General features: G+C 37.3%; 1 protein-coding gene and 1 long non-coding RNA gene across 4 annotated transcripts in view; both read left to right on the top strand.

Moving 5' to 3' along the window:
- TOR1AIP1 (torsin 1A interacting protein 1) overlaps positions 1-4685 on the top strand; it is a 48111-nt gene extending 43426 nt beyond the window's left edge. For all 3 annotated transcript variants that reach the window (XM_035719012.2, XM_025429933.3, XM_049112105.1), the window contains one exon: positions 2262-4685. In XM_035719012.2, the coding sequence (XP_035574905.1) occupies positions 2262-3049 (788 nt within the window). In that variant the 3' untranslated portion in view covers positions 3050-4685. The remainder of the gene's footprint in view (positions 1-2261) is intronic.
- Positions 4686-6003: 1318 nt separating this feature from the next.
- LOC118355244 (uncharacterized) lies at positions 6004-14863 on the top strand. Its single transcript, XR_004817315.2, has 2 exons — positions 6004-6079; positions 13713-14863. It is a non-coding gene; the product is annotated as an uncharacterized LOC118355244 (long non-coding RNA).
- Positions 14864-15507: the final 644 nt, after the last annotated feature.

Below are 15507 nucleotides of genomic sequence, written 5' to 3' on the forward strand. Positions count from 1 at the left end.
GGATATTCTCTTTTGATACTGTCCAAAATTCAACAAGTTACTTAAAATGTAAGATCTGAAACTATATTAATGAACTTTTTGTGTTTTGTTACATTAAAATTCAGTGGTCTTTCTTGTACTTTGAATGGAATATCATGCACTGCTCATTTGGAAAATACCGGTTCACTAAATTATGTAGATCTTCCAAATGTTTACACATTTGTAATATAGTATAAAAGATCACATTTGTTGATATCACCACCAATCTCAAAACAAAACGTCTTTAAGGATTTGGGAGCTGTCAAGCTTATAATGGCGGATACAATATTTCCATAATCCTAATTTTTACTTTAAACTGTGAATTTTAGGGGCACCTGGGTGGCTCAGTGGTTGAATGTGCCTTTGGCTCAGGTCGTGATCCCGGGGTCCCAGGATCGAGTACCGCATCGGGCTCCCGGCATGGAGTCTGCTTCTCCCTCTGCCTGTGTCTCTGCCTCTCTCTCTCTGTGTCTCTCATGAATAAATAAATAAAATCTTTTTTTAAAGTTTTTTAAAAAATTATAAATTTCATAATTGACAAAAAATATTGTCAGTTTTCCTAGAAACAACAGACACTCATTTTGTTCATTTTCAAGAAAATGTCTGCCAAATACTCAAGTCTGATTAACCATAGTTTGTCACTTGTTAAAAGTACTAGTTCAGCTTGACTCAGTTGCACAAAATTCTTTTCCTTGAGAAAACTACTGTACTCTGCTAGGCTTCAGAAGTGCTTTATGTATATTTCCCAGTTCTTCATATATTCCATTTGAGATTTGTACTCAAGGGTTGAATTTTAATAAGATGAATAATTTTAACTGCTTGATGAAGCAGTTTCACTGATAACTTTAAATTCTTCTTGGCTGTGAATACAAAGACTACATTAGCACTGTCCTGTGATTCTAAGGCATCAGTTGCTTTTCCCACCATGGCTTTGCACCATCAATCCAACTCAATGAAAATGATAGGAAAAGTCAGTAAATCTTAGTGTTATGAGAATAGTTTTAACTTCAAGGACCTTCTTGGAAGGATCTTGAGGCACCCACCAATCACACTTTGAGAACTATTCCTCTAAAAGGTCCATAGTACAGGGCAGCCCCGGTGGCTCAGCGGTTTAGCGCCACCTTCGGCCCGGGGCGTGATCCTGGAGACCTGGGATCCAGTCCCATGTCAAGCTCCCTGCATGGAGCCTGCTTCTCCCTCTGCCTGTGTCTCTGCCTCTCTCTCTCTCTCTCTGTGTGTCTCTCATGAATAAAATATTTTAAAAAATAAAAAAAAATTCTAAATCTTTTTTTTTTTAAAAAGGTCCATAGTACAAATAAAATAGAAAGTATAAAAGTATTATTGTTGCTGTCCTACTAAATGAAGTGGTACATGAGAAAGTGCTTATAAACTGAAAAGCACTAGATAAATGTAAATTGATACCATTATTGCCAATAATTAGAGATGAGTTGCGAGCTTGATTTTACTAGTGTTAGCTTGCATTCCACAGAAGAATGGACATCAGTGCAACTTAAGGGACAGCTAGCTATTACAATATATGGAAGATGTTCACTTAGAGTGCATCCTTTTTTAATCCCTCTGTATACTTCAGAAACACTCCACCTTGGATAATAAGCTGTATGAATTCTGAATGTCTAAATTAAAAAATATTTTATTGGGCAGCCGTGGTGGCCCAGCGGTTTAGTGCCGCCCTCGGCCCAGGCCTGATCCTGGAGACCCAAGAGCGAGTCCTGCGTCGGGCTCCCTGCATGGATCCTGCTTCTCCCTCTGCCCGTGTCTCTGCCTGTTTCTCTCTCTCTCTCTTTCTCTCTCTCTCTGTGCCTCTCATGAATAAATAAATAAAATAAAAAATAAATATTTTATCTATTGACCTTTTTATTGTTTACCTCCCAGATACTAGCAGTGGTAATAATAGTTTTGCTTTATAGATTATATATTATTTCTGACTTGCTTTGACATTTCATATATTTAAATTTTACTTTTTCCTCTAAGGCTTTTTATCATCTTGACATTGAAGAAACACATACACCTAAAACCTATGGATGTGAAATTTTCTTAAATACATGTGAAGAACATTTCTTTAAGATAGTAAATTACCAGCTCCACTCTTTAAATTCCTTCCTCTCTTATCTAATATTTCTGAAGATTGATACTGATTTTAAAAATCACTTGTTCTTGAATCTACGAAAATAGTATTTGAATCTGTTTGTTTGGTTTTATTTTTTTTTTTTTTTCCTGAGCAGAAGTGACTGGACAACCCAAAAGTGCATCTTTTATCAAGATAAAGTGGTGGTGGCTAGCTGTTCTGATAGCTGCTTTTGTTCTTGGGAGTTTTTTGTTCACTCCTACTCCTGAGGTAGAAACCACTGCTGTTCAAGAATTCCAGAACCAGATGAGACAACTTATGAATAAGTATCAAGGTCAAGATGAGAAACTGTGGAGAAGGAGCCTTACATTCCTTGAAAAACATCTTAATAGCTCCCAACCTCGGCCTCAGCCTGCCATCTTGCTGCTCACTGCTGCTCGAGATGCTGAAGAAGCACTTAGGTGTCTGAGCGAACAAATTGCGGATGCCTACTCTTCTTTCCGTAGTGTCCGTGCCATCCGGATTGATGGGGCGGGCAAAGCTACTCAAGACAGTGATATTGTCAAACAAGAGGTAGATTGGGAACTGAGCAATGGCTTCAAGAATGGCCAGAATGCAGCTGTGGTACACCGCTTTGAGTCACTGCCTGCAGGCTCTACTTTGATCTTCTATAAATATTGTGACCATGAAAATGCAGCCTTCAAAGATGTAGCCTTAGTCCTGACTGTCTTGTTGGAGGAAGACACACTGGGAACCAGTCTAGGCCTAAAGGAAATTGAGGAAAAAGTGAGAGATTTTCTCAAAGTCAAGTTCACCAACTCTGACACACCCAACTCCTACAAACATATGGATCCAGACAAATTAAGTGGACTCTGGAGCCGTATTTCTCACTTGGTCCTGCCTGTCCAGCCTGAAAATGCCCTGAAAAGTGGCATCTGCTTATAAAGAGTGACAAGGACAAAAATCATGTCTCAAGTTCTAAAAATTTTTCAGACTTTCTAACCAGAGATAGGATTCAGGGCTCTTTTTGAAAGAACTGTTTGTTTTTTTAAAGGAAGTTCTTATGTAAACATGGAATATCTAAATCATTTATTCAACCTAATTATCTGTTACTTGAGAGAATCATTTCCCTGTTTCCACTGAGATCTGTGTTAATGGTCTCTGAGGACTGTAAATCATATGCAGTCCCATAGAGGATCTGTTTATATTCGGGGTTTGAGTCATTATTGCTATGGTATGACCAGACCAGGATTGGGGGGTATTGGGCTCCTTCCTATGAATCCTCTCAATTTTTTAAGTTAGATTTTTCACAGAGTTTGCTATTAGTAAGACAGCTTTCTAAATACAGCCATGGGTTTTCCCATTTTGTTTTCTTTTACATCATTTAGGTGCGGATTCCTTACCTTCCCCTTACAAGAAGGTAAGGAACAAGAGTAATGAAAGGTCATCTGAGTGTGTGTTTGGATTTTTTTTCTTTGTTTTTGGAGGTCTGGAGAAGGAGTCAAGGGAAAAGAGAAGTTGTGGAATGAGGAGGAAAGGGGGAAGAAGTCTTCAAGATGAAATTTAAAATAAGCCACTGAGACTTAGGTCACTCGAGCATAGCCATATGAACTCTATTCTCAGTGAATTCTATTGGGATTTGTTTTTCACATGTCCTTGTTTTCCTTTAAGAAATTTTTGGTCCTCCCAAGGATTTTGAAGCATGTATATTATAAGGTTTAACATATTTGTTCATTTGACTCTGAAGGGTGTGGTCAATTCAGAGCATTTTATTTTGGACATATCCTAAAGCCTTCGTTTTAAATTCAGAAATATAGTTGCCAGAATTGGTAAACCATTGGTTAACCAGCTTTCCTGGACTGTCAAAGAAGGATTTGATTTTCTACGTGCAGTTTTAAGGTCCTTTAATGATGCTCTTATGACAAATGTAAAGATTTACTGTGCACATGATAAATCTTATTAAGAGTGTCTCAAGCCAAAAAGAAAGTGAACTTTACCATATGTGAAGAATGTTGAAATGTACTATTGTGCATTCCTGTACTACTGTTGCATTTCAAGTGTCACCTTGCTTCTGTAACTAAGCTTTCTCATTTATTGATTGCTTGGTTTTTCTTAATATCTTAAGATTCCAGATCCACCTTGTTTTGTTTTGTTTTTATTGTCTACAAACCTTCAAGTGAAAATACTGGTTTTAGAATACTAGAGGCAGTCATTGGCTTTATCATTTACCTTTTGAGGATCCCATGCCTGATAGTGTGGAGTGTGGTCTGGTTTCTTCCAACTAGGACAACCAGTATTCATAAATGTATACCCTTTATTGAAACTTGCTCCTGACTATCAGGAGTCAGGCCATCTGATTTATAGATGATTCTAAAACAAGAGTTTTTGAAAAAGCTTATTTTATACACATATATTATATGGAGAAACAAATGTTTTTATTAAATGTTTCACTGACCAAAATAATTTTAAAGAAATAAATGTTACTTATATCTTTCAGGAAAAATAATTGTAGCAGGTGATCTGTAAATGACTTTAGAAGCTTATTTTAGTAATTTAAATAAATTTACTTTCTTGGTTTGTATTCTGTGTGTTGTAAACTTAATGATTCATAGTCCTTTTTTTCCCAGTTAATCCTAGAATTTTCTTTACACTTGAACAATTCTAGTAACTTCTGAGAAAAACAAAGGTCAAAGAATTGGAGCCATTCACAAGTATATTGGTTAAAAATATAATTACCACGCTTTTCTGTTTCATGCAGGTATTTTGAATTATTATATTGGAATTAATTTAGATTTTCTTGACTTAGCAAAAGAATCTATACAGCATTGTTTCTCAAATTTTTCCTTCTCACCTCGCTAAAGAGCCTTTTTAGATATTTTTCCCTAATTGTACTCCCTTGAAATTCTAATACCACACATATACTATATATTTGTTTACTATATATCTTTTTGTCCTTTAAACATAAGAATAAGATTTTTTGCCTTCTAAGAACCAATATTTGTCCCCACTGAGAACACATGCTCAAGAACATCTGTATTGTATCTATTTGCCTTTTTTTTAAGATTTTATTTATGAGAGAGATCACGAGCAGGGGAGAGGGGTAAGGAAAAGAAGACTCCCCTCTGAGCAGGGAGCCCAATGCGGGACTTGATCCCACAACCCTGGAATCATAACCTAAGCCAAAGTCAGACACTTAACCAACTGAGCCACTCCGGCACCCAAGAACATCTGTATTTTTTATCACTGCTGCCTGAAACATTCTATTTTCTGTTTGTTATTATCCTTTGAAAGGGAAAATTTAATAAGTCATGAGCTTGAAAATAGAAACTAGGGTTTATAGAAATTAGGTATATTGTAACTTTAGGTGGTAACACTGGTCCAGGGAAAACCACAACGCAGTACTAGTCTTACAGATTTCTAGAAACTTAATTTGCTTCCCTTCTAATGACATATTTAGGGAAGTTTTCTAAACCTCCCATTCTCAAAACAAAGATTGGAAGTAAAATTGATTTTCATTCTATGAAGAGAACTGTAACTTGTTTGCATAGTTCATGCCATTAGTTAATACCTAAAGGTATAAAATCCAGTTTCCTTTTGATCTTAGGTCTTTGGAAAGTGGCTTTATTATTTTATTTTAAAGATTTCATTAAAAACAATAAAGATTTCATTTATTCATGAAAGACACAGAGAGAGGCAAAGACATAAGCAGAGAGAGAAGCAAGCTCCATGCAGGGAATCCTATGTGGGACTCAATCCCTGGATTCTAGGATCATGCCCTGAGCTGAACGGCTGAGCCACGCAAGCGTCCCGGAAAGTGGCCTTTATGTTGGCGATGTAAGGAAGCATTTCTATTGAATGGATAATGGATTATCCTGCTATATTGTCTTCATCAAGGTCATAGAGTAAGATTTTATGAGGATTCTACTGGCATTAGCCACCTGGGAAGAAGATAATAGTCCTGAGTAGGAAAACAAGGTAAGAATGTTGCCATCAGCTAAAAGAAAACTGCAATGAAGATCTTTCTTTGGCCTGGATTCAGAAAAGTCCTGGGTGCTTGCAGGCTTCTGGGGATTGTAGGGAAGATAGCCTGTCACCTGAGCAGAAATAGGCAGAAACCCCTCACCACTGACATATTGTGCCCTCGTCTTTTGCACATTCTTAGATACTTCTGGAATATTTCCTCCTTTCTTGCCCCCCCCCTTCCCCAGTTTTATGCTTTGCTAATTCTTATTTGTCTATTCTTCAGGGCTCAGTTTCTTAGGCAGAACTTCTCTGAAACCTTCACTAGTTTCTTTCCCCCAATACTGATTTATGTGCCCCGTTTTTATGCTCTCAATCATCGTGTATACCCTGACAGTAGTTAGCACACTCTACATTACCATACACCTCTTGAGAGCAAGAGAGTGTCATCAGTATATGCACAAGGGTAACCATATAGACTGCTCAAACATTTGTCAAAAACTGTACACCCTACCTTGTTACCTAAAATAAGTAAGTTGCATCTTCCTACCTTACTTGCTTTTTCTGTTATTCCTGAGCCTTTTTCTGAAGCTATCTAACTATTCAGCCTCAATTCAGTAGTGCTATGAGTGATTTAAGGAAGAGGACGAATGCCATGGGATACTGTTTTTTTTCTGGTGGAAGCAAGGATTATTAGTGAGGGATCCCTAAGGGGAAGGTGAGTGGTAAGAGAGAAAACTGGGAGGCCATGAAGTCTTTATGCTGAGATTTGGAATTCGAGTTTTCTTCGAAAAGCTAAGTTTCCTTACATCTTTTCATATTGCCTAAGAGGGTAGTATCATCCAAATAAGAGATGGACAGAAGATGGATAAGAAAAAATATTGAGGTAGAAATAACAAATGTGGTTAATTGAATATGTAATGTTAAGAGAAAATACCTCATAGAGTACTTTTCAAAATGCTCTACTGCTAAAAAATACCTCTTCATTGAATTTAGCTCATATCTTCTGTCCCCCAAATACTAAGTACACAGTGGTAGACTAAACTCTTATCTCTGCATGTCTTTGTTGACTTTTAGCAGTTTGAAGTAGAGATAGACACATATTTAGTCAGGAATTGTTTGATTGTAAAATACCCTGTCTAACCAGAAGAGGAAAGGAGGGGAAGGGTGGGTGTTGTAAGAATGCATTTCAGCCTCCATGACAGGAGACTGGGAACGAGTGGACTGCTGATGGACAGCTCAGCCGCCATTCCCTCTGCTTCTACTTCTGGCTTGCTTCACCTTAGGAACCTTGCTGTTGTGACTTAACCACACCCAGAGGGTGAACTTGACTGGCTCAACCCAGTGTATGGATGATCCCTGAAAATAGGTCACTCCTTTAAAAGGGGCCACAGGATGGGCCTGGGGAATGGCATTCTCCTGAAGCCAGGCCAAGAAGTGGGCAGATCTGGTTAAGAGACAACTAAAAATATCTTCAAATTTATAAAGACCTTTCTATGACATGATGCTGGTTATTTCATTTTCACTTTAAAAAATGAAATAAAAGATGATGGAAACACTGTGAAAAGTTTAAAATCTGGGTCTTGATCATGGCTCTGTCTAGATAAATTTGACCCAAGCAATTCCTTTGTGTAGCTCTGCTACAAATGTGTTCTCATTTCTTCCCACTGCTTCTGCGTTTTTTATGCTGAAAAAGAACAGTTATCAAAACTTCAGGTACTACATTAATATATAATGGCTATTATTAGTGATAAGTCCCTCAAAAGAACACTGAACTTTTTTTAGTTTTCAGACTATGTCTTGGGCAAGTGCGGTGGTAGGAGACTATGTACCTGATTCAAATTTGATATTTTGAGCTCCTCCCACCCTCACCTCAATTTTAGAGCGTACCATTCTTAGGCTAAACTTGAGAATCAACTCCATGCTATGTAGCCCTTTACAGAGAATATTCACTCTAGTTATTCTTGATGGGCAATTTTAAAAAAAAAATCAATCTCTCAGTTTAAGTGGACTTACTCTCATTTTGTCTACCATATAGATGGAAAATATCTACATGAAAGTCTTTATATTTGAATATGTATTATCTGTCACCCTTTCTTATATTTTTTCAGCTAATTACTGTTTATTATTGCTCCCAACACAGTTTCAAGTGCTTCCCATGTATTAACAGGCTCAAGTCTTACGATAACCCTGTGACATAGCACTGCTATCCCAATTTAATAGACAGGAAGCTGAAGCACAGAAAGGTAAAGTGACACTCAAGCATATTCAAGTAAGAAGTGATGAAGCAGAGATTGGAATTCAAGCAGTCTGGCATTAAAACATCTACTGTCAACCACTATGTACGTAGTCTCTAGAACCCCCAAATATGGTACTTCTCCCCAATCTGTTCAGGCTCCATACAAGTTGAAATATTTTTCTATTTTGTAGGTCCTTATTGTGGCTCTCCTTTAAACCTCTGTCTTTCCTCCTTGCCCAGCTTTGTGGAATCCAATATTGTACACACTAAGTGTCTGAAGAATTTTGAGTAGGGTGAGACAGTCATCACAGTCCTACCTGTTGACTCATCCTTGCTTACACTGGCATCATGCTTCTGTAACTGAAGACCTGCAGTGTGGACTCACAGTTGATCTGTTTTGAAATCCCTAAATGTGACCTAGGTGTTAGCTATCCCTGCATACCTCTGTGTTTGCCCTCTCTCAGTCTTGATGCAAAACGGCACCTCTTGAATTGCTGAGAAAGAGTCCGTTTGCATCAAAAACATTAGTAACCGTCCAGAAAGAGAGGAGAAAGTATGACTAAGCCCAACCCCTACAGTCTGGAGTCTGAAGCCTGAGCCCAAATCCCAGTTCCACACCTTTCTCAATGACATGGGCAAATTACTTTGCTTCTCTCTGACAGTTTCCTCATCTCTAAAATGGGGAAAATTATGTAAATACTATCATAGTGTTGTTGTGATGATTAAGTCGGTTGATCTATGCAAAGCACTTAGAAAGTACTGAGGACACCAAAGGGTACAATGTTAGCCATTTTTGTTCACTTAAATTCTTACTATCAATTGTCTCTTCTCTGTGACATCAACTGACTGGCTTCTATTTCCACCTTCCTAAGCAACCCTTATGCATAGTACTTGGGCTTTTTCCTAGGTTACACCTTCATTACAAACCCCAACCCATCACAGTTCATTAAAGGGCTTCTAGTTACCAGAATCCACCCTCTCTAAGAATCTGAGGGATTCTAAAGAATGGGAAAGATTTCTGTAACACAGAGCCCCCCTTCTCCTATGGCTTGTTCAGCTTCACTGTCCTACTTTTATCCTTAAAGACCTAACTTTTATTCAAGAAATTTTAATTGGTTGAGATGATTTTCCAAGATCTACCCAGTATTGAATGAAAGATGTACCATCCAGATCCACTTCAAGGAAGATTGTGTTGCCCCAAATGCTGGCCATGTGGGTCGGTGAACAGCTGTCACTATTACCTACTTCATGGATTACTTCACCTGCAGAGAGTCATTTTGCCCAAAGTCATGCCAGGTTACGGGGAGAGCGGTACGTATCCAATGACTGATAAAGAGAATATAAAGGCTCGGGCTTCTCAGCCCGACACAGTATAATTTAGATGGACCATTTGCATTCCAGAGCTTTCCCATGGGGTTGGCTGAGGCTATAGGACCTCCATTATAATGTGATTCCCCCCTCAACCCCATCTTGCTTCCTTGGCCTCCTTTCCATAGGTGTTCATATCAGGAGCATTCTCTAGTAAACATCCAGCACATTAAATTTTGTCTGAGTCTGCTGCTCAGAGACCCCAACCTGTGTCACAGTCTAACCTTAGTGTAGTCTATAAATGGAGTGAATGATAGCTAATGTTTTTTGAGTACTTAATATATGCCAAGCACCACAATTGGCACCATAAATATAGCATCTCATTTAATTTTCACAGTCTTTTGAAGTAAATACTATCTCCCTGTTATAGATGAGAAAACAAAGACACCAGGTTATACTCTGGAGATAGAATTCGAACTCAGACCATCTGACTCCAAAACCTATATTCTTAACCATCATACTACAATCTATCCCATCATAATATCTACTTCTTAAAAGTTATTTTTAAGTAATCGCTACACCCAACATGCAGCACAAACTTACAACCTTGAGATCAAGAATCACATGCTTTACTGACTGAGCCAGCCAGGCACCCCAATAACATCTACTTCTTAAGTGTTAAATTACATCTTATAAACAATAAACATATACTGGATATAATTTAGGGAAACAGTACCTGACTTACAGAATCACTTCATTATCTAACGAAATTCACACCTCTCTGTAGAGATAAAATCTGGCAAACAGGTTTGGAACTCTGTTAGAATACTATTCTAATAACAAAGGCAGACTATGGTTCTGATTTCCTAACTTAAATGTACGTTGAACTGGATATTTAAAATCTCTGCCAATGCTGGTTCTATAAAATTGGCAAAAGTTCAAATATCTGAAAATACTGTAAAGCCCAAAGTATTTCGCTTGATGTCTCCTCTGAAAGAGTCTTTATCTCTGGCAATCCATAATCTGTCCATTCATTGTTCAACAGATGACTCAAACTGTGGTTGTATATACTGTAATACTTCTGTTTGAAATAGAACATCTTCATGGGCAGATTCCAGTGAAATCTTTCTCTTTGGAATTAGTCCCAAAGAATTAACTGGTAGGTTCCAAAGACCAAAGGTTCGCTCCTCTGGAATATTTTTATTAGCCTTAGATATACAGGTTGACAGAGGGAATGAAGTGCTTTTCTGTTCAGGAAATGAAGCCAACTTTCTACCTCTGACTTCGTCTCTAAGTGCTAATTGTTGTTGAATCAACAGCCATGCCTTTTGAGTCATGTGGTTATTCTTTAAGTACCTATTTGACCTTTGCCATTTTCCTGAGGAGATCAATGTGTATTAGATGATTATGGGTTAAGCTCAGATTCAGTTCTAAGCAACTAATCTTTTGCCTTTATATCATGTTACCTCATTCCTCTAGGAAAGTGGCACAAACATCAAAATTTACAGCAGTCTCAACATCTGCCTTCAATCTTTCACAAAGTGTTCAGGGAGGAATATAAATATATACTCCTAAAATACATGCATCCTAAAAATTACCTTTTAATATAAAATAAAATATAATTAACACAAACAAGAGGGATGGATGGATAAGGCCAATATAATTCACATAGCTATAGGTGTCTCCATAATTAGAAAGTTGTTTAAGTGCTATATGTTTCAAATGTTAAACATATGCATATGAGCTTAAACAAACAAAAAAACCCAAACCAAACAAACTGAAGCATCGTCTCATGGTTACTTCAAAGCATCAACTCTCCTCAAAACAATACAAACAGCACAATGAAGTCAAAATATGTAAAGAGTATAAACAGAAGTGAGTAAATCCAGAAAGCAGTTGAACAGGAAAAGTTTGGAATTAAGGTGCTGAGATAATCAGCAAGCCTGGTAAAGTCCATTTTTCAGACAGTATGAGGTCATGCTTAAGATAACGACTTACTTGTGGCGCCTTTCATCTGATGTTCTCCAAGTACTTTGCTGACATTATCTAATAGCAAATATTATTAGCCCCATTTTGTAGGTGGAGAAACTAAGATACCAAGAGATTAAATAACTTACTTCAGCATGCACAATGAGTCGGTGATGGAACCAGAAATTTATTTCAGGAATCTAATCTACTTCTCTGTTCATATCACTAAGTCAGCTTTCCAGATCCAAAAGACATTTATTAGTGTAAATTTGTATTAAATGTACTTTTAAAACCGATATTATCTTCTGTAAACAATTAAATGAAAATGATTTTTTTTGGAAGTCATGAATTTCATGGGAGAAACTTAAGAGGTGATTCAAAAATAAATTATCCCAGATTCAAAAAAATGTCCATATTAGGTTTAGGTTATTTAGCAGAACCTATGTTAGGTATGTAATATAGAACCATATGAAATTATATCAGTATTCAATGTTCTAACGGTTATTTTGTGTGTGTGTGTGCCATACATTATTTTTGGTAAAATAGGCATGAACAGGGATTATTCTATACTTTCTACTCCCACTCAATTCAAAACTGTCCCTGAAAATTCTGTAATTTCTATGAGAACAAATTATGGGTTGTTCTTGTTTGCTGTCCTTTCAAGAATGTTGCTTTGACTTTAGTCCTAGTCTCCAAGCTCCTTTAAATCGTTTATAGTCTGCTTCATGAACACAAACATTTTAGTGCATAGTATTACTACTTCTGACAAAAAAATCACAAATACAGGGGGGCCTGGAGGGTGTAGTGGTTAAGTGATTCTTGGTTTTGGCTCGTCATGATCTTAGGGTTGTGAGATCAAGACCCATGTCAGGCTCCATGCTGAGCGTGGAGTCCACTTGAGATTCTCTCTCCCCCTGCCCCTCCCACTTGTGCTCTCTCTCTCAAGTAAATAAAGCTTTTTCAAAAAATCACCAATATAAATATATATATATACTAATATTAAATTCTTGTGCTAAAAGTAAACTAATCATAGAACAAAAACAAAGTTTGATTATATTAACTGCATGTGAACTCTAATTCTATTTCAAAATGGAGAATCAATAAATTTCTCCTTCATTTTGGCCTAAGTTTAGGATTGAGGTTCCTGATGGGAGATTAGGTTAATTTAGGGCAGAGAGCTGTATATAAACACCCACAGATATACACATCCTTTCTTTTATCACCTGTGTGGGCCGGTTAAAAGGTGACCAGACAGTTGTGGAAAGAGAGGAATCACGAACCCAGCAAACAGAACTATTTCTCACTTAGTCACTCCTGTCTTCTTGGATTGGCCAAAGCACAGCAATCCATATCTCAGTGTTCTTTCTAAAGAGAACCCAACTGCTTTGAGCAGCCACACTATGTGGTGGAACAGGTATGCCTTCCTGATTCAAGAGATGGAGCCTCCACATGTAGCTCTACCACTCATTAACCTATGACCAAAAACGAGCCGCGTCATTGCTCCATGTTTCAGCTTCCTCATCTCTGAGAGAGTGTGGTGATACTTCACAGATTTTGGTGAGAATTGAACAAGACAATGTCTGCGAATAAATTAGGTTATTAAAGGTTGTACAAGAGTGGAGCACCTGGGTGGCTCAGTGGTTGAGCATCTGCCTTTGGTTCAGGTCGTGATCCTGGGCTCCTGGACTTGAGTCCTGCATCAGGCTCCCTACAGGGAGCCTGCTTCTCCCTCTGCCTGTGTCTCTGCCTCTCTCTCTGTGCCTCTCATGAATAAATACATAAAATCTTTTTTAAGAAAAGATTGTACAAGAGTTATTTATATATATGTGTGTTATATAAAATTAATTATATAAATGCATATATATTAGTTATAACCACTTATATATGTAAAATAATTATTAGCATATGTGAGAACAGTATATATGTTTGCACAAACTTTTTCCATTCACACTTAATCTATGCAATCACTTCTATTTCCAAAACCATCTCTCTCTTCACTACCTCTCTTATTCCTCCTGCCTGTCGGTTTTTCTGTCAGGCAGTTCCAGCTGCTTTTGCCCCCTTATAGAGTTTTGTTAATGCAGGAGGATTTGTAATCAAATGCTCACATGTTCTCATTTCTTGTTTCAACAGGTGGAGAGCACCCAATCCTGGGATTCCAGGAGTGTTTTTTAGTGGCTGATAAGCCTCATTAAAACCTGTGGGTCTTCTTCTAGGCTGGGCACCCAGCTGCCTTTTTCTATTTTTGGAAGGGCCACAGAAAATCTCCTGTCAAGAGTTTAAAACTTTCCACAGCCTGTAAATCGGGTGGTTCACCCCTTGTAAAATATAACTTGGTTTGGTTACATGTAACTTTATTCTGACTTATATTCTTCAGCAATTTTTAAAAATTGCAGCTGTCTTGCTGTGCGATGTACCCCTGCACATTTCATTTGTGTTATTGGTCCATTAAACAGCATCGAAACAGAGAGATGCCCTAAAAAGAGACATTCTTTAAGAGTGTTCTGAGAAAAAGGGTTGCTTTTGTACAGTAAAGGGATTACCATGTCTGTCAGCTAAGCTATTTAAAAGAAATGCCAATAGGGAAAATACTAAAAAGAAGGCACTCAAAGTTCAAAGAGACTAATCTTCGAAGGTTCACAGAGATAAAAATAGGAAAATATAATTTTTAAAAAATATTTTATTTATTCATGATAGAGAGAGAGGCAGAGACACAGGCAGAGGGAGAAGCAGGCTCCATGCAGGGAGCCCGACGCAGGACTCGATACTGGGTCTCCAGGATCAGGCCCTGGGCTGAGGGTGGCATTAAACCGCTGAGCCACCCAGGCTGCCCTGAAAATATAATTTTTAAAGCTTAAAAAAATTCAAAATCACTCATTTCAGAAGTACCCTGGTTATTAACAAGTATAAAACTTAATTTGGAGAAAATGGGAAGGACTTAGGACTTAGACATACTGGTTGTCTCACTCACAAATCTTATTGAGGAATCTAAGATGAAAGCAAATTATAGTAATAAAAATGATCAAAAGCCAGCCTCACCTAATCCAGACCCACTCCCCAACACCAGAGTCTATCATTTTTATGTACTGTCATATATTTATACCTATAGAATATTTATAGAATTATTTGATTTTTGTTTACAGAAAAGTCAGACTGCAGACATCACTTAACCAAGTTGCTTTTTTTACACTCAACAACGCTTTTATTAAAAAAATGTTTTTGGAGATGTACCCATTGTTTCCAATGTCGCACAATTACTATAATAAATTAATCTATGCTTTTAAGCCTCTGTATATATACATATATATGTATGTATTTATAAGTCAGCCTCAGATTTGTTCTAAATCCTAGTTTGCTTTTGACTTTACCAGAAATAGAAAAAGGAAGAAACTCACAACCCCATTGCTTGGCTCTATTCCAACAGCACTTCAGTACTCATTGTAAGGGAGGGATTAGCCATCAAAAGTGAGATGTGGATTTGAAGCAATTTTCCAGATAATTCAGTCCCCAAAAAGCTACTTTGAACTGAACCAGATATTTAGGAGTAGTTTGTTCTTTCTTAAATTTTTAATTAGTTCTCCTAGTCTACTTTATTGATGGAATGAATCCATCCATCTATCCATTCAGTGAGTTTTTCATTAACTGTTAGAGCTAAATGCATAGCATTCTATTAAACAGATTTTACTTATTTATATTATTTTTATTTTTAAAATTCCAGTATAATTAACATAGTATAATAGTATAGTATAATAGTATAATAGTATAATAACATTATATTAGTCTCAGGTGTACAATATAATTATTTAAAATTCTATACATCACCCAGTGCTCATATCACAATAAATGTGCTCTTAGTCCCAATCACCTATTTCACCCATCCCCTGCCCACCTCTCTCTGGTATCCACCAGTGTGTTCTCTATAGCTAAG

Source organism: Canis lupus, chromosome 7 (assembly GCF_003254725.2).
Source record: "Canis lupus dingo isolate Sandy chromosome 7, ASM325472v2, whole genome shotgun sequence".
Taxonomy (NCBI): domain Eukaryota; kingdom Metazoa; phylum Chordata; class Mammalia; order Carnivora; family Canidae; genus Canis; species Canis lupus.